The sequence below is a fragment of the Notolabrus celidotus genome, chromosome 2 (genome assembly GCF_009762535.1).
Source record: "Notolabrus celidotus isolate fNotCel1 chromosome 2, fNotCel1.pri, whole genome shotgun sequence".
Lineage (NCBI taxonomy): Eukaryota > Metazoa > Chordata > Actinopteri > Labriformes > Labridae > Notolabrus > Notolabrus celidotus.
In genome coordinates, this window is record NC_048273.1 from 16141670 (window position 1) to 16161980 (window position 20311).

The 20311-nt window shown below is 40.1% G+C and overlaps 1 protein-coding gene across 1 annotated transcript; it reads left to right on the forward strand.

The window, feature by feature from the left end:
• Window positions 1-975: 975 nt before the first annotated feature.
• On the forward strand, window positions 976-20305 carry c2h1orf112 (chromosome 2 C1orf112 homolog). The gene is made up of 25 exons (XM_034705123.1): window positions 976-1129; window positions 1278-1427; window positions 2833-2872; window positions 2953-3041; window positions 3117-3221; window positions 3336-3476; window positions 4648-4810; window positions 4925-5009; window positions 5114-5252; window positions 5552-5641; window positions 5719-5783; window positions 5900-6048; window positions 6583-6712; window positions 7697-7883; window positions 8460-8542; window positions 8722-8773; window positions 9242-9331; window positions 13441-13626; window positions 15401-15520; window positions 15615-15710; window positions 15884-15997; window positions 16562-16666; window positions 16769-16849; window positions 16928-17080; window positions 19963-20305. The coding sequence occupies exons 2-25, from the start codon at window positions 1332-1334 to the stop codon at window positions 20170-20172; spliced, it is 2769 nt and encodes a 922-aa protein (XP_034561014.1). The 5' UTR covers window positions 976-1129; window positions 1278-1331; the 3' UTR covers window positions 20173-20305.
• Window positions 20306-20311: the final 6 nt, after the last annotated feature.

Genomic DNA, 20311 nt, shown 5'->3' on the forward strand with positions numbered 1-20311 from the left:
TACCATATAGCCAAAGTACAATAGTATCACTATCATTGAACAAAATATTTGCAATATTTATTATAGAATAACACCACAAATCGTCAGTACACTAGCACTGAAATATTTTTTCATTATATTTATTTCAGTAATTTCAAAAGAAACACTATAATGTGGTTTCACTGCAATTTGACACCTATATTAAAATAAATACGGGTTCAAATAGACATTTTGTTTACCACGTTTTGATCATCATTCTTTAAAATATATTCAAAAGTAAATGGCACTGTATGAACAGATTACAAATAATTTCAGCTTCACTTCTATTTGTTATGTGTCTTTGTGTGTGTAATTGGTTCGGTTGAGTGACTTATTCAATGTGTATATTCTTACCTGCATGTCGATTTGGTTTTCCTTATGTTTTAACAAAGTATTTTATGCATTAAATGAAATGATCTATGTACATGACATCAAAAATAGGCCCACTCAACTAGTGGACAAACGAAAACTTCCCACGTTAGCCTTGATCAGTGTTGTCAAAACCTGCTGTTTGATAACTTTCATTCCTCATTTTGAATTACTACCGCAGCTTAGCCAATTTTATAAACTTACAAATGTTTTTCTAACCAGTCATTTATTTATTCTTCATTAACTAATGCATAGCGATTTCCAGAATTAAAGGCAGTACTAAAAATAAGGTTTATCTGGAATACAAAGAAGAAAAACAACCAATGTGTATTTTTCTAGCCATCCAAAACAGCGTAGTGTGTTTGATGTTACATTTTATACAGAATAATGAGATTTTTGTGAGATATATATATCGAATTTGGCTATAAAGTAGTAAAATTCGACGTGAAAACCGCGGACCTGGCAACCCTGAAGCTTCATCAGTACCGTTGTCATTTTCAGCGCTTTTTAGCGAAAGAGTTCTGTCATTGGTTAAAAGCGTTGGAGTTAATAATTTCAACCAATCACAGTGAAGCAATATGATGACAACGTCATATCCGGCTCAAACAGCGGCGCGCGGTATGTTTTCACAGTAAACCACCAGCTCTCTTCTGTTATGAAAATATGAAGACGACGTTCAGAAAACTTATAGGAGCCTTTGTGTGAGATTATGTTTCCCAGCAGAGGACAACCTGCATTCACGGTAAGACGCTGTACTCCAAACACCAAGTAACTAAAGTTAAATGTTACCTTTAGCCAAACATTAGCAACGTCAGTGAAAGCAACATCTAATCACATCCACTGATGAGGCCGAATGTTACAGTGACTCACTTTGTGTTGATGTTATACAGCCGTCTCTTGGACAGTAATCCCCCTGCCCTCCTCCTCTGGTGACTGCTGTCATCATGTCCCAGACCAACACGACTCTGCTGGATGAGGTGGTTCAGTGGAGTCAGGAAACCTGTCGCCAGAGGCTCAAGTCTGTCCTGCCAGAACTCACCATATCCTCTTATCCGTAACTCATTTGTTTCTTGTGTTTTCACAGCTCACAGGTCTAAACTTAGCAATACGTTCTGTTTCTTTCTGAAAAGCAATGAAGGTTTACCAGTAAAGACTTATTTCAGTGAGGGGTGGGCCATACCAGTCAACATTGGACTGTGAAAAATAGGGAGATTTTCTGGAGTATCGTAAAATCAGCCTCTACCCAGCAACCCCGTCCATATATAACCCCTAACTGCAGATTAATACACTTAATAAACGGATATATAGGTCAAATACTTTAAATATCTCTTAATTTCAAGGTTTGCAGTAAAATATGGCAATGAAAACATACAAAATGCATCCAAAATAAATCCATGATTTACAAATATGACAAAATTCATAAACATGTTGAAGAGTGAGAGTAGAGTGAGCCAATGCAGTGAGGAGTAACACACACATATTCCAGGTAGAGTGGTTTGTGTTGACACCATATTTCGATGTTAATACCATTATAGTATTATTTCAATACAGTTTTGAATGAAGGAGTCTCTGTTACATGAATCTACATCTCTATATGCTTTTTAAAGTCATTTATCAGGGTCCTTTAAATCATATATATTACCCACAGCTAAATGTTATCTGACCTACAGTAACCTCTGCATCCTCAGCCTCTGCTTCTTTCTGCTCTTTATTTAAAGAAGGAAGAGATTTCCGCTGCATCTCCACCTGAGGTTATCAGGTAGAGTTTAGTTATTTAATACCTTCACCTGTAATATTGTGAGGGTGACACTGTCAGCACTCTGTCATCAGATTCACACAACTCTAAAGTCTCCTTATGAACTTTAAAGAGGATGCTGCGTTATTGCACTTCACAACTTAAGTTAGCTAGCATGAACAGGGCTAACCCACTTTGATGAGGGATGGATCAAATCTTTAAACAGAGCAGAAGTTTGTTGAACTCATAACAATTTGTCTAATGAACACTTCAGCTACCGGTGTCACAGATCTACCTGTCGCTCAGTGTCTGTGTTTACCTGCTGTCAGAAGCGATCTCATGCAGCGTCTTTTGGATCAAACAATCTACAGGGAGATGAGGGATGGATGATTTTTGGGGTTTGAATATAAGGCTCAAGTAGAGGACTTCTTCAAAAAGAACTTAAGTGACACTCATTTGATTGACATCAACGTGACATAGGGAGATTGTCGGGAGAAATAACAATTAAATCAGGAGTTTTGGCAGGTCTGGTGGGCAGTATGCAGTTTGTGAAGACTCAAACTTAACAATAACATCTTTTGACTCTCTGTTGATTATTGTTTAGTTTTTAATATGCCCAATGTTTTTGATGTTCGGATATACAGTAAGACTTTTTTATGCAGTGGAAATGAATTAGCTCTAATGCTGTGGTTTTTCTTGACTCGTTGCACTCTTTGCATCATAAATCAGAGAGTTGGGATGATCATATACGTAAGTATCCTCATTGCACAATTTCATAACAACCTGCTCCCTCATTTGCCTTGTCTAAAAAAACCCTAACATCCCTGCAGGTGTTTTGAAGATAATTACAGACATGTTCCTCCCTCATATTGGCTTGTCAGAGCTTGAAGATGAGTGCTTTTCCAAGATCTTACCAAAGGTAAACAACATGATGAATGTAGGATATACAGATTGGTTGCAGTTCTCTGTCCTCATGTGTCTCAATTGTCTGCAGGCAGTGACGGTGTTTGACTGCATGATGAAAGAACTCTTGGACCAGGTTGGAGGACTGTCTAGTCAGAACACAGAGCTGTGTGCCTTACTAAGGAACATTCTGCAGGTACTCCATAGTCTAATTGTAAAGACTGTTTATCTCCCAGTGCTCCAATGACTACCTCAGTTGTGGTGTTTTTGAATAACATTTTCCAAAAACCTTTCTGTCTGTCTGTTTTAGGCAATGATGCAGATCATTGATGCACTATCCTCTTGCGTGCGTCATATCGGAACATTTGAGGAAGCTCCTTACCTAGATGCAATCCGCTCATTACCAACATGTATCCTCAAAGTCCTGAAGGAAACCTTTCATCATTGCAAGGTTGGTATTTTTATCTCACCAGTGGTTGTAATAAACTTTGTATAAAGGTTTTATAACCATCTCTGTCGTCCGTGTTTTTATGCATCCTATTTTTGCTTGTACTAATAACTTAGATAAGTGCTGTTATATGGGTTATGCAGTGACATGTATGATCTTAATAATTACATGTGATTAATCATACAGAGAATTCCTATCACACTTTAAATGGTGCAAGATAAATTCAATCATAGCCCTCGTGCTTTAGTGTAATTTAACGAAACTTTGAGAATTTCTTCACCATTTATTTTATATTTTCAGAAAGGGTACCTATATTTGGAATTGAAAATAAATCCAAATACAGGTACCCACTGAAATGAATGAAGTTTTTCCTGTATAAATGCACCCAGAACAGCGGAGTTGTGTTTCCAGCTGAGCTCCTGATAACCACCTGAGCTCCCTGATAACCACCTGAGCTCCTGATAACCACCTGTGTTTCCAGCTCATTCTCTTAATTCTCTTAAAAACAATCTTTAGTCACTTGAGGTGATCTCTAATCTGAGATGCCAACAGCTCAAAGAGAGCTTATTTAATTTTAATCAATTAATAACCTTACCACGTTAACATCCATATCACCTTAATTCTCGGTGCTCTTGTACATAGCTAATTATAGCTTTTCTAATTAATTTATTTTATTCTATTTCATATTTATTTTATTTTATTTCATATTTATTATATTTCATATTTCATATATTTTTTTTAAATATTTATTTTATTTATCTTTATGTTTATTTATCTTTATGTTTATTTTATTTTATTCGTATTATATCTTAGTTTATTCATTCTTTCTGTTAGCATTTTGACTTTCTTACATACTTTGTATAAGAGCATACTGTAATGACTGAATTTCCCCCCAGCATACATAAAGTATATCTGAATCTGATGAATCCAAACTGCTGTGATAAGTATCACATGACAGGAAACCAGGCTGTTGAGGATACAATGAATAGTAACCCCACAAAGCGAGTAGATGGCTCCCTCTATATGGCACCTTGTTCATGCATTTGAACTTTTATCATCTAAGCATGCCAGTATTTGAAAACTTGGCTCAAAGGATCGGCTTTTATGAGGATACTTATTTTTAAAACATGTTGTGAAAGCAATTAATTCTCAATGTCTCATATCTTGTCATCAGGAGAGTGAGGTGGTCTACTGTGGCCGCCTGTCGCTGGTGGCTGATTTACTACAGGGACTCTTTAAAGAGGCGTACTCCCTCCAGAAGGGTCTGTTGGAGCTGCTGGATAGGGTCTCCCTTGACAGCAGCGCCTCAGAGGAAGAGGTCTCTTATATTGTTACAGGTCTGTCTAGTATAATTGGTCCACCGCCACATCCTCTAATATCAAACCCTTCCATTGTTTCACTCGTTCGGCTTCAATGTAATGTTTTATTCAACGTAATTTCACCCTGCTTAGTGATTCACAGCCTACTGGACATCTGCTCCATCATCTCAAACCTGGACATAGCACTGCATGCTAACACATGGAAATTCCTCATCAAGTAAGAGAAGCACATCCACGTTGACACTTGTGTTTAAGAGTATGATAAATTTCAAACATTCAGATGTAAAAATGACTTTCTTTGAATCGTCACTAACCACTTAGACAGAGTCTGAAGAACCAGTCGTTGGTTGAGGAACATCTGCATCACGGTGACATCAGCAACAGCCTGTGTGACAACCTGTTAGCCTCCTTCCACAACTGTGTAGAGCTGGCTGAGCAGATGAAACATCCTGGGCAGCAGGTAGGAAGCCTCTAATGCAAACAAATTAAGCCTTATACTACATATGCTGGTTCATTGAACAAGAATTTATTCCTGTGAAGATGTCTGTAACAATTTGAACTGAATTAACATACGCTCATTAAATGGATAGACATATTTCAGCACAAGTACAGTGAAATATGTCTTTGTCGTTTCCATCCTCACATCAATTAGATAAACTACTGGTGAAAATCAATGCGCCAATTTAGCATTGTGTATTTACAATGAATGATGGATTGACACTTACTCTTTTGTTTTAATGCTGTTTTGTCCTTTTTAAGGAGTCAACTCAAAGTCCGGAGTACAAGCTGTTCCAGAAAAGTTCAAAGATGTGTCGATTTTTTGCCAACACTTTGGTTCATTACCTCAAGGTACAAAACTTGAATCTTATGTCATTCTTACTCTCCTGTACCAAAACTGACTCTTTGTTACTTTTTATTTTGTACAGGAATTTAAGTTTTTTCTGACAAAGTTCTGCCACAGTTATCACCAACTCTACCTCCAGATCATCAGGTATGCATGATTGTGCTGAAGTAATCAAGGAGCTGTTGGAGATTAGTTATTTTTTTGTGTGATGAAAATGATTAAGCTCTATGGAAACAGATTCTCATTCTCCTTGTGTCTTACAGTAAGTTCCCTCCCAGCTTGTGTGCTCCGACACTACTCTTGGCTCTGTCACAGGAGCTGAATGCTGCAGCGCTTATTCCCATGGATGCCCTCGTGCTCCAGCTGCTGCCATTGAGGCCTTTCGCAGAAGTCGTCCTCCAGAAGGACCTGCGTGAGTTTAAAGCTTTGACCTCAATCTATTTTTTTTTGGGAAGATGTACCAGAGTGTCCTGATGCTAAATGTACACCGATTCTCCTTTTGTATACCATAAAGTATACAATAGTAATAAACACTCATAATTTGTATCATTTTCATGCCTTCTTCTACAATGAAGGCATTTGTGATTACATATTTATCCTCTCATAAGATAGTATTAAGAGTCTTGCTGCTGACAGGTGAACTTTAAAAATGTGCAACATAAGCTGTATTCACTCATGCACAAAACTCCTGAACATTTCCCATAATGTTCAGAGTGGACTGCATTTGTGAATCCAAACAGTTTTTAGAAATGTACACCTCAGCTTTACCCAACGTCTGCCCTGTCAGACCCTCGTAAAAGAAAGTGTGGATTTCACTGCATGATGTCATGTCCTGCCTCCTGAAGCCTCACCCATCAGGGTAGACTACCATGATTGGCATGTGTAGACGAGCAACTTTGGAAAGGCTCTCTATCACTTTAACCGTTCTTGTCTTGGCTGCCTGCAGGGTTAACTCCTGAACATGAGCTTCCTCATTGTCTTCTGCTTGTGAGTGTCCTGGGTCAGCTCAGCTCCCAGCCAGAGGAGGTCCTGAAGCTTTGGTACACTGGCAGCCAGTTCTCAGAAGAGACACCAAGGTCAGAGACTTTTTGAATCTGCAGTTTCATTTTCACTTTTCTTGTTTTACGGATTTTAAAACATCTCCAGTTCTAGCACAAGTTTTGTTTGTAAGTTCTATTTCCAGGCATTTTTATGCCTTTATTAGATATAACAGCCGAAGAGAGACAGGGAGTGTGGGGAGTAGAGAGTGGAGGAAGACATGCAGCAAATGGTTGTGGCTGGTTGCAAGACCACTGCAATGAGGACTCCAGCCTCTCCTCTGCACCAAGTGGTAACCTCCAGTCTCAAAATATGAAGCCCATGCAGAAGTGCTAAAAACAGTTCATCAAGTGTGCTGTTGAGGCTGGCTGCAGAAACACCGGAAACCACATATTCACACATTCAAAAAAGACGATTTTTATAGCAATAACACGTTTACAGCCTGGTTTAAAAACGGCCTCTGTCTGAATAGCTAATTTCTCTATTGGCACACACTGTACAGGGATTCATTTTATAGTAACCAGAAGATATTAAGATTACTGGCTTTGTCCATTTAATGACATGACTGACTTGATTGACAGGCGGGAACACTGTAGTTGTGGGCTCAAAGCCCTCCTCTTTACCTCATGCTAGCTCCACAGAAGTTAGGTTGAATTCAGCATTTCCAATATGGCAGCCATCGACGATTGGCTTCAAAACAGCGTTCAGGAACATGTTGGGTGACGTCACAGATGGGTGACGTCACAGATACTATATCCATTGATTATACAGTCAATGCTCTGCACATGGGGCATGTGGGGCATGCGCCTAAACTGCTAATCCTCATTCACCCTCTGTTCCATATGATTTTTAACCATATTGCATTCTGTTGACCTGAAACAAAACATTGGTAGCACTTAAGTAAAAGAAGCCTGATAGATGCTATCTTAGAAGGACTCGTAGAATTAAAAAGGCACAAAGTGGGACTTTGAACCATGTAGAAAAGTTTAAAGGTTTAAAAGATTTCTCTTGTCATCCTCCAGGCTTCCTCTCTACCAGGCGATGTTTGCTAGTTTCAGGCGGTGCTACGTAGAGCGACAGGTTCCAGTGCTGTTGCCGGGGGTGATGATGAAGGGTCAGGCCCAGGTCAACGTCACTCTGCACCAACATCTCTGTGTGCAACTCTGTGCGAATGTGGCTGCACTTCCTCCAGCATACCTCCCTGTGCTGGTGAGCTCAACACAAATACCACATACAGTATGTTTTGTCAGGAGCAGCCTACTTTTCCATCAAATGTGCACAAGCATATCAATAATCCAGACAGTAGATAGTAAGGGGAGAAGAATAAGAGCAGAATAGGAAAAAAGCCTTGCAGAATTTATTTTCAGTCAGCTTGTCTTGGGTCTGAACTTGACCTCAAACTCATCTGTAAATGGTGCTTCCCATGACTTCATCCCTTTCTGAGTGCCCATAAGTATTTATGTTGTAACAGGGTGGACAGAATGGCAAACATTGAGTCAAAAATGTTTTAATTTACTGTAGTACTTAAAAAATAAGACTTATACAATCAAAACTGGCGTGTGAATCAAAAGTGGAGCACGGCTTTGGCAGAGCTCTCGTGTTGGCTGATTTGTGTATTTTGGCTGCCTGATTCCAGCGCTTGTTGTGTTTTGTCTGGATTTCCCCTCATTTAATGAAAGTCATTCTTTCACTTTCATTTTTGTTGTCTCTGTTTACTTCCTTCATACCATACCCCTATTCTCCTCTCTGTCTGACTTCCCCTCTCCTTTATCTGTCTTTTTCCAGGAGCAATGTTTGGTTGATGCTTTACTTCAGGCCGACATTCAGACAGCTCTTCTGGCAACCGATGTGTGGTGCTTCACTGCACGGTGAGATTGTGCTCACGTGAATCACGTGTATAAAAAATGTACCCTGTGAAGCTTAACAGTGAGGAAGGCATACTCTCTGTATCATGCTGCAGGGAAAGCACCTTTAAACTCATCAAAGTCTGGTCTGATTCCTCTTTTAATTGTTTTCTCCACTTATCTGCTATTTTGTCTACTTGCAGGTATGGGACAGCAGAACTTTGTCTTCATCATGTCATCCTCATTGCTCAACTGGTGGGTAAAAACCAAGAGAACAAAGCACCTTTGAGAGAATCGTTTTTGGGGTTCTGTCGTCATTTGTTGTATTTAACGCATAGTTCACAGAATCTCATCTCTGGACATCTTGACCATCAACACTTTGATAGACGCCACAAGGTCAGGGATGTTTTCCTGAGCTCTCCCTAAAATAGCTCTTAATCCCCTTAATCTCTCTCTGTTGGGTTGTGGAGAAATATGGGGTCCTGCCTGTGTTCTGTGGCACCCCGACAGAGGTGACAATTAGTGTTGTTGGACCTTTGGGACACCTTTTCGTAACCTGTATCGTCATTATGTCATCAGATCCAGCCTGATTCCACTCTAGTTCTCACACCCCACCATCAGTTCTCCACCTTTCTTCTGCCCCCGATGTCCCGGAGCTTTTACTCCTCCTGAGCCTTCACACTGTTCCTCACCTCCTCTCTGCTTCTCCCTCTTCTCCTTCAGGTGAAAGCTTGCACCGATGAGTGTCACCAGTCGTTCCACCTGGGCCTGCTGCTCAAACGCATGGTTTTCCTCATGACGCCAAACCACCAGGTTAGAAAACTTGGGAAATGAATGAAAGTAAACTAAACTCAAACAACTACAACTAACTAAATTATCTCTGAGTATCAATACATCCATCACATTTTAGGATTGAAATTCCCTAGAAGTATACCACAAGTCTCCATCACAATATTTAGCAAACAACATTACCCATTGTTTTTCTACGATGGAGGATAGAGGTCAGATTAAGGATAAAAAAAAAGATACCAAGAACCGTGTCATAATTTCATGAGAAAGAAGTTGTCACTACAGACTTGCTGTCTAATCTGTCTGTTAAGTCATTTATAGGAGATCAGAACAGCAGCCAGGTACCTGCACTGAAATGAGCGTGGAACATCTTATAAAGTTTCAGTGGTTGCAGAAGCGTGCACATGATGTCTGTTTGCCTACATTTCTTCATAAGAGACTGAATTTCTTGCACTATCTGCTCAGAATCCTGATTATTATGACAACGTGGTGCTGATGTGCTTAAAGATTGAGTATTAAGTTATTGGCTCTTAGTAGATTTTAGATGCTTCCTGTGCCTCATTTTTGAGCATGCATCTAGCTGCTCTTTTGATCTCCCCCTTCAAAATAACCTACAGGCTAACCGTAGACTATAATTAGGACTTTTTCCTTTAAATGCTCAGTTTAATTTTCATTATATCACAACTATAACTAAAAAGTTGTGACTTTATTCCTCATATCTGTATTTCAGTCAGGACCACTCTCATCATAGATTTAATCATTTATTGCCCATTGGAACTACAGTTCTGCTATAAGCTCTCTTTTTTTTTTTTTTGTACAATAAATGTATTGATTTTTTACAATTATGACAGAGTAACAAACAGATCAGCACACTTAACTAGTTTTGTACACGTAGCAACTGAAAAGGACAATTAAATAACAAAATAGATAATGTAGAACAAAAAACAAATGAAGTCAGAAGTAATTTGCACATACAACAATGAGATAATAACCATGAGAAGAAAGGGGGAAAAAAATGAAAATACATTAAGCAAGTACAAACAGACAAACAAAAACCCTGATTACAAGTCCCTCCCATCCCAAGACAAGGGCCATAATGAAAAGTAGGGGTTATTTGAAAAAAATGAGTACAATACAATCCAAACAAGTCCAGCAGTGTATGTCAACATGTGATAGTGCCTGTACATACCAAAAGGTTTTCTATCACTTCATTAGGGACTGTCAAGTGTGCTATAAGCTCTCTTACCCGTACAAGGGTAAAACAGACATTTAGACTAAACAGGAGGAGGCTAGGGTAGAGGCAAAGTTTAACCAACAGCAGCAGAGAATGGGCAGCAAAGGTGTTGCAGGGATTAGCGAGTGGGAAGAAGTGTTTCGATAGATCGTCTTAATGTTAGAATGAGCTGTGAATGGTTGTGTGGATAGGAAGCAATGATTCAAACTGTAGCCCGACGCTGACAGCAGCTAAGGCGTATGACATTCGTGTATTGCATGAGCTAATGCGAAGCTTTATTTATTTTCATTCTATAACGTGCCCCTAATTCTCGGTCGTAGCTTTCTAACACCGTAGGAAATAAATGATCTAAAGCCCTTTGATTGAAATTAAATGTATGGCGTCATGTAGTATATTTTATTACTACAGTTTGTGACAACAAAGTAACCAGATTTTCTGCCATCACACTTAACTGCACTGAAATCAGTTGTCAATGCAGAGGGACCAAATGTACAGTGTGTCATCTAAATAAAAGATGGAGGAAGAAATGAATGATAAAAATGGCTTTTACACTGAAAATAGTATGAAAGTTGTTTTATAGAAATACCAGAATGCTAAAAACACACGAAAAAGTGAGATGCTGAGTGTGAAGGGGAGCCTTAATCTCTAAAGCTTTGTACTTTTCCTTTAATCTTTCTTAATATTAACGGCCTTCCCTCCACTGACTTCCAAAAACTCCAATATGTCCAGAACTCAGCTGCCCCATTACCCGCTGTTACGTGTCTGCAAGCCGCATGACATGAAAGTCAGAGGTCATGGACAGGAACACTAACAAAAAGAAACTTAAAACCATCAAATACAAACAAATGTAAGGCCTTTGTAGTTGAGTAGGCATGTTTTCTCAGTCTCTTTGTACTTCCTCGTGTTTTCTCAGTCTCTTTGTACTTCCTCGTGTTTTCTCAGTCTCTGCAGACTTCCATGTGTTCTCTCAGTCTCTGTAGACTTCCATGGGTTCTCTCAGTCTCTGTAGACTTCCATGGGTTCTCTCAGTCTCTGTAGACTTCCTCATGTTTTCTCAGTCTCTGTAGACTTCCTCGTGTTTTCTCAGTCTCTGCAGACTTCCATGTGTTCTCTCAGTCTCTGTAGACTTCCATGGGTTCTCTCAGTCTCTGTAGACTTCCTCATGTTTTCTCAGTCTCTGTAGACTTCGTCGTGTTTTTTCAGTCTCTGCAGACTTCCATTTGTTCTCTCAGTCTCTGTAGACTTCCTCATGTTCTCTCAGTCTCTGTAGACTTCCTCATGTTTTCTCAGTCTCTGTAGACTTCCTCGTGTTCTCTCAGTCTCTGTAGACTTCCTCATGTTTTCTCAGTCTCTGTAGACTTCCTCGTGTTCTCTCAGTCTCTGTAGACTTCCTCGTGTTTTCTCAGTCTCTGTAGACTTCAATGTGTTCTCTCAGTCTCTGTAGACTTCCTCGTGTTTTCTCAGTCTCTGTAGACTTCCACGTGTTCTCTCAGTATCTGTAGACTTCCTCATGTTCTCTCAGTCTCTGTAGACTTCCTCGTGTTCTCTCAGTCTCTGTAGACTTCCTCTTGTTCTCTCAGTCTCTGTAGACTTCCTCGTGTTCTCTCAGTCTGTGTAGCCTTCCTCTTGTTCTCTCAGTCTCTGTAGACTTCCTCGTGTTCTCTCAGTATCTGTAGACTTCCTCATGTTCTCTCAGTCTCTGTAGACTTCCTCGTGTTCTCTCAGTCTCTGTAGACTTCCTCTTGTTCTCTCAGTCTCTGTAGGCTTCCTCGCGTTCTCTCAGTCTCTGTAGACTTCCTCGTGTTCTCTCAGTCTGTGTAGACTTTCTCGTGTTCTCTCAGTCTCTGTAGACTTCCTCTTGTTTTCTGCTCCCTGCTTTCACCGGAGTGGTGAGCAATTTTGAGCAGGTCCACCTTTCTACAAATGTGAATGGCCTCCCATGACGGGTTTTCAATAAACGACTGCAATTGAAATTCCATGTCGTGGTGCAGCTATCAGTGTCTTCTACAATATACAAAGTTCAGCAAAAGAAAGTTTTTCAGATCCTGGACGAGCCCCAAATTGTTACGTGTCTGCAAGCCGCATGACATGAAGGTCAGAGGTCATGGACAGGGACACTAACAAAAAAAAACTTAAAACCCTCAAATACAAACAAGTGTAAGGCCTTTTGGGTCTAAAAGGTGGAGTGGAGGTGTAAAGTTCCACAGCCACCCACTAGTTCTATTACAAAGAGTAGACAAACTCAGGAACAGGCCTAAACCAACTGTAATCTGGAAAAAAAACCTCTCCTGACAGATCAATCCTCTTTTTAATTATCCTTTTGCCACCCTCCTTCCCTCTACAATACATTCGCAAACATACACACTCTCTCACAACACACTCTTCTCTGTGTTGTCCTCTCTGTTGCACACACCTAACTCTAGGGAAAGGTGCTCCTTTTATTGAGCAGCCAGGCTTTTATTGAGCCCTTGCCATCGCTGCTGCCCCAACTCTCTGGAACTCCCTCCCTCCACACATCCTAAACTCTGACTCACTTCAATCATTTCATAAATCAATCATAAAAACCACCTCAAGACCTTTTTTTTTTCAAAAAAGCATACAACACATAACCTCCACTCCCGCCCCACCTCTGTCCTTGTTCTGTTTTATTTATTTGCTTTATTTTTCAGACTTTCTGTAAAGCGACTTTGAGTACCTAGGAAAGCGCTATATAAGTCATAAACTTATTTATTCTAATTATTACTATTAAAATCAACCTGGCCCCAAAATCCATCACTTTTACTGTCTGTTTTGGATGATGGTTGATCGGTACATAAAAAGAGTATTAAACCATAAAACATCATAGTCTTGACATAACAGGATTTTTCATTGATTGAAAGTATTTGTGTTTTGTCTTTAGATGGAGCTGGTGACACGTTTCCCACCGTCTGATCTTGAAAACCTCCCAGTGTGGCGACATGTCCTCCTCCGAGCTCTCTCAAGTGACGCTCGTCACCGCGTAGAGACGGACATCGTCGGCCTTACTCAAAAAGCTCTGAGTGACTGGCAGAGTGGAGGGTGCAAACTGGGACAAGTGAACAAAGTGGTGAGGACTTCATTTGTTAGTCATCATAACAAAAGGTGTTGCCAGCTCTTCAACTCAAATAACCTCCACCAGTAAGTTTGTTGGTATCACTTTAGATGACTGTGAGTTTGTTATACTACCTTCCTGCATTATAGAGCCTGCTGTTCTGGAGTGAAGGAGGAACCCTATTGAAAATATAGCAACTATGCATTGAACACTGAAAGAAAAAGAAGCAGTGCACACTTTAAAGACAAGGTTTCTTGGGTGCTGGTGCAGCTCATTTGGTTGAGCATGTGCCCCATGTACAGGGGCTACAGACAGAAGTCACACAGAATCAATCCCCGGTCCCTCGACTCTGTGAATGTCCTTCCCCTCTCTCTCTCCCCACATTTCCTGTCTCTCTCAAGATGTCCCATCTAAATGAACACAAAAAGTCATCCTGAATTTAAAAAACAACAAGGCTTCTGCGTAGTTAGTGGCCTTCTGCAATTTAGAGTGAGAGTGGACGAATGACACACAACCACTTGAAGTGATATCAAGAGTCAGATAAGCTTGTTTCCAGGGTTGAAAACAGATGGAGCAGATACGATTGTAATAAGTGACCTCTCTCCTTTGCTCCTGTGTAAAAACATGGTGCCTACTGAAGTTTGTGCCAAATCTGTATTCAATAGTGATGACGCTGAGGCCACTTTCTCCTCTGCTTGACCTACATGGAGGGTTCTCGTGGGCTTTCAAGTGTTGATAGTATTATCCTTGATTTTCCTCACGTTTGATGATGATGGATATAGTTTGTGGACAACAGCACATTTTACATAGGATTTAGAACAATATCAGAGAGCTGAACTGAGAGGAAGTAAACAAATGATTCTTCATAGAGTGTAGGGATTTATTATATTATGTAGTTTATTCTGGGTAGTCTTTGAATGTGACACATTTCAGTCATGATACTTAAAAGGATCTGTCCTCGTTAGGGTTGCAAAGGGGTGGAAAGTTTCTGCTAAATTTCCATGGGGAGTTAAGCTGGGAAATTTGGAAATATTCCAAATTGGGAACTTTCCATGGGAATTATGGGAATTAACTGGGGATTGAGGGTTTACTGGAAAGGTATCATATCTAAGCATAAATATTTGTTTTGTTATAAGCAGACATCCATCCCAAATAATACAATTAAAACAGATTTATAGTAGAACTTTATCAAGTGTTAAATACTTTATTGAACAATCAATTCTTTCAGTGCAGAACAAAAACATGAAGCCTCTCCCTCAAGCCTCTCAAGCCTAGCCTCTGCAGGATTCTATATTCTGTGCATGTGATGGAGGAATGCACAGTGCATGTAGGGGGGCGTGGTTTCTATAGCCCTTGGTAAGCAGTGTGCTATATGCATGTGATTGAGGAATAGCATAAATATTCAACTGTACTTGCATGAAATCTGGTTGTTTTGGTCAGGATTATGCTAGAATATATTTTCCCCAACAATATTTAAGTTCCCTATTGGGAGCCAACCTTCAATTTAGTAAATGTCTGGTTTATTCCCATAAATTCCCATTAATTCGCATGGAAAGTTTCCAACTTTGAAAATTCCTGGAATTTTACAACCCTAGTCCTCGTGTCCACAACAGCCATCCTCTCTGTCAGAGTGTTGAGGCCCTGTCGCCTGTGGTCTGCTGTCAGTCAGATTTGTGCCAGATTAATTAAACACAGAAGGATAAAAAAACAATGCAAGGAAGCCGGGTGGGGATGTTTGAAATGGAAAATATGCACAAATGTTGTTTTTAAAAGCCACTTGTGTGTGCAGAATGTGGTGCTGTTATCCCTCCTAGTGGTGGTTGGAGGGCAGTCATCGCCTGAGGAGCAGTGTGTGTTGTCCACGACGAGGATAATCACACAGCTGTGGTTACGAATGAGTCCAGAACAGGTGAGAGCCACATACTCACAAGGACACACAGAAAACACTCACTGGGATGTATTAAAAATGCATGAGTATAACCACTGTAACTGTTGTACTGCAGGTGCAGACTCACCCTGTGCTCCAGTGTACTCTGCAGCTGCTCCTCTCATTATCAGCTGTTTTAGTGAAAAATATGGAACATCAAGTCATTCTCCAGGTATGTCGTTGTGTGCAGATCAATCAGATGCAGGAATGAGAATAATTCTTTGACGTCTGTCTGTCTGTCTGTCTGTCTGTCTGTCTGTCTGTCTGTCTGTCTGTCTGTCTGTCTGTCTGTCTGTCTGTCTGTCTGTCTGTCTGTCTGTCTGTCTGTCTGTCTGTGTTTTCCAGGCTCTGTTGTGTGTCGAGACCGTGGTGTCTCAGAAGTGTGAAGATCAGCTTCTGCTGGCTGTGCTGGAGTTTCTCGCCTCTCTCGGGAAGGTCCTTTTTCCTCCCGACAGTCAGGTAACCTGTTATTGGTGATCTTATCTTTGGCATCTTTGCATTCTTACAGCAGGTTGCTCTTAGTCAGTGTTATTCTACTCAAGGGAAGGGGGTTGATATGTTATCAAACTCCTTCAGACACCCTTGACCCTGCAAAACCCAACAGTCCAATCTTAAAAAACACAATCAAAACAAAAAGTGTTGACAGATGTAATCTTCATTTTCATTAATTCAGGATTTTTTTTTAGTCTCTTTGATGTCACCCAGAGGTTTCAGTAGCTAGCCTCATGCAGACACTCAAGGAACTGCAGTTTTAGCACTTTTGCATCAGCTTCATTTCTTAGGAACGCTCTGTTTTTACATCATGTAATGTGCATTTCATGTGAATTTTTTCATTGCAAAGACTAAATGAACTTTTTATTTTGAATATAAATGTTCCTCTTCCAGATCGATCTAGACTTGGAATATGTGAATTGTTTTAAAACAAGACCAGGAGAGGAACAAATAATAATAGTGAAACTGAAGATAAGACACAATGTTCCTTGTTCATGTTTTCTCATATCAACCTCATTTTCTGTCCCACAGAATCAGATTCTGCCGAGGCTAAGTAGTCTGTTTGGAGTCTTATTGTCAGACAGATCCTGGCTGCTACATCAGCACGCCCTGGAGGCCTTTTCTCACTTTGCAGAGGTACAGCAAGATCTCTATAGTTGCAGCTAATACAGTATGTACAGTGGTGTACATTAGTTCATACCATATCGAAAATGTAACCTTCCCTTTTTGTTACTCAAGATCACAAACCATGAAGAAGTCATTTCACAGAGTTTGTGTGAAGAAGAGACCAAGACGAAGGTTGTGAACTACCTGAGCAAGGTAAGCATCACCTGCATGTTTACATGAACACCAGCATTAGATAAACCAGGGGGACGTAAAGTCTGTGTATTGTTGCAGACTGTGGGCACACAGGAAAATGTGGAGTCACGGCTGCAGAGGCTAAAGCTACAGACTGCTGTTATTGAGCAACACAACGAGAGGCTGGAGAACAAGAAGAAGGAAGAAAGTTCTTCAAACAAAGAGGCTGCCCTGGCTGTGGCAGATCCAGAAGTGAGTGTTGTTGTCAAATTAAATTCAAACTGAGTAAAGCAAACATTAACATGTGAAGCAATGCTGTGCAGGAGCATGCATTCAGAGAGAGGGAGTTACGGTGGCTGGGAAGTGCAATGCAAATTTACAAAGGATGAAATGCTTATACAAAGTTGAAGACAAATTTACATTTTGTAAAAGATTTTTACATTTTGTTAAAAAAAATGACACCAACAAAACGCCTTTACCAAGGCCAAAACAAATTGACATTTACAAATTTACAAAAGCGCAAACCTTTTTACAAGCGATGAGACAATTTTACAAGCGACAGAACATTTTTACCAGCCCTGAAACCGATTTACAAAGATTCTGAAGGAAAATGGATTGTACCAAATACCGGAAGTGATCCATAACTGATCGATCGAGCGGTTTGTTTTGGTGTCAATCACAGGTCACTCTCATGTGTCCTTTCAAAATAAAATCCAAACGAAATTTGAAAAGAATTGAGATAATCCTGGATATTTTCAATCAGAGATAATGGAAAAAATTATCTTAGTTTCCACTGAGTCATTTCAGTTCAGACTAAAGCCTCATTTATACTTCTGTGCCAAATCGACGGCTTAGCCTACTACCTGACGAATCGATGCAGACCTCAAGCCCTGTGCTTCGTCCGCTCGGCGGCATTGAATTTCCCCATTTACAGCACTTCTGGATTCCCCGCATCTAGGCCATGTATTTGATCTCCTCCCCTCTATTCCCTGTAATCATTGCTGTATGATAAACAGCAACATGTATCAGCTGTTTACTAACAAGCTCTGAATCAGGGTGAAAAAGTAAACACAAAATGTAGCAGGGCCGGACACAGGTGACCCGACAATCAGAGAGACCACACTGCCCTCAAGCGTTTCGGCGGAGTATTGCTGCGTGCCACGGACACATCGATGCAGAAGTATGCAGTGCTCACGTCCGCGCCAACCACTGAGACGACTTTATTAATCCCAGAAGGGCAGTTCAGTTTACAATTGATCCTGCCTTATAGAAACAATCTAAATAATTAGGGAACAAAGACAAACAAATGCAAAACATTCACAGCAGCACTGCTGCGTTGGGTCAACGCTGGAGTATAAACCAGGCTTAATAGTGGAATGCTTTTTTTCAAATTTCCAATGGCTGAGGTTTCAAATTGACACATCAGAGCTGTGAAGCTGTCAAGCTGTGATTGGCTGGATGACATTATGAGGTTGTCATAATGTCATAATGTTTAATGGAAACTGTGATTTATTAATAATCTCTGACTGAAATATCAAGATTTTTTTCTATTTTTTCAAAATTTGTTTGGCTTTTATTTTGAAAGGACGCATCAGAATGACCTGTGATTGACAGGACAGTCAGTTTCTCTCTGCCAAAAAGAAGCTGCTCACTTGATAACTTCTGGCATTTGGTACATCCGTCAAAATCTAAGTTAATCTGTTTCAGGTAGGGATGGGTACCTTTCACATATGAACCGATACGATACCAATACCCGGTACCTGGGAATCGGTACCAGTACTCAACGGTACCAATTTTTGGTACTTTTGTGTGTTCATGTGGTAATAAATGTTAATTTAAAAAAAAAACAAAAAAAAAACAAATTTGTTTAATTTAACATATTTATTTAATTTAACATGAAATGAGCAGAAACAGGATTGTAAAGGTGATTAGATATATTAGCTGACTCGTGGTCGTGGCGTCTAATTGCTCTTTCAGGGGTTTATCAATGAACACACTTGAATGCCTGCGGACGGGAAAAAGTCAGTTCTCTGTCTCTTTATAAAAACAGGACACACAACTTACTTGTTGGGCATTCATGCACACAGAAACAGTTATAAACAGGGCAGGTAGTCAGAACGAGAGAGTCCGTCTCAACCATAGACTGTATAAAATAAACTTAATCCTCCTGCAGCTCTGCCTCGCTGTGACTGCGCGCGCCTGTCAGCTGCAGGCTCTGTTTGGCGAGAGAGAGCAGAGAGCAAAGACGTCCACCCGATCAGTCTTGAACTTTAATACAGAGTGAAAGTATGGAAAATCGCCTACTCTTCCACTCCCTCACAGTCACAGGGATGCTTTTAGGTACCGTTTGATTTTACGTGAATCGGTACTCGGTAGTACCGACGGAATTCGGTCGGTACCTATAAAAGTACCAAATTCGGTACCCATCCCGTTTCAGGGCTGGTAAAAAATTGCTTTTAAAATTGTCTCACTGCTCATAAGTGTTTTTGATTTTGTACATTTGTTTTCTTAAATGTAAATTTGTTTTGGCCTTAGTAAAAGTGTTTTGCTGATGTAATTTTGTTTCATTAAATATAAAGATGTTTTCCAAAATGCAAATTTTTCTTCAACTTTATAAAGGTGTTTCATCCTTTGTAAATTTGCGTTCCCATCCACCGTGGTGAGTGGCAGCTGGGCTGTACGACACTACCCCCTACTGTTCATGCACCTCATATACTGTTAACTGTTACTTGTGTTGATTTTTTAATATGCTGTCATTTGATAGATGACAGAAAACACTTTAAATAGAGAAACAATTATATGTGACTGATGAACAGGCAAGAAATGAGCTGAAGATGTCCTGATGGATGTGGTTGGAGTTTGCAGACCTTAGTTAGCTCTGATCTGTTGGATCTTCATGTTTGCAATCTTAATATTTGACCGGTTTAGCATCAGTCATCTAAACTTTACTAAAACAATAACATAAGCTGTGCAAAATAGTATATTCATTTTCTGAAGTACTTCAGTAAAGCTTCTACATTACACCCCAGTCTGCAAATCCAAATTATATTTCCACAAGCCAGACTTCCTCCCACCAAATCATATTATCGTTAAAAATTCAGTTAACAATTCTCTTTCATTCATCCTCCTGTCAGCCATGCCCAAAGAGAGCTCGGCAGGAGACCAGCACAGAGGAAGAGTACAGCCGCTACATCCAGACAGCTGAGAGTGCTCTGAAAGCCCTTCAAGCTCTTATCGAGGGGAAGGCCAACACAACTGAACCATCTCCACAGTGGCTGGACTCAAGGCTGCAGGAGCTGCAGACCCTTATAACGAACATCAGAACAGCCAGACACACAGTCTAGCTGCTCCAGATGTTTTGTCACTCAGGAAAATGTTCTTCATCAGTCTGGGGCTGTAGAAGACTTTTTTTTTTAACTTTCTGTTGTCAGTTATGATTATTATTATTGTTTATTAAACTTGTTTGATAAAAGAAAACGTTAA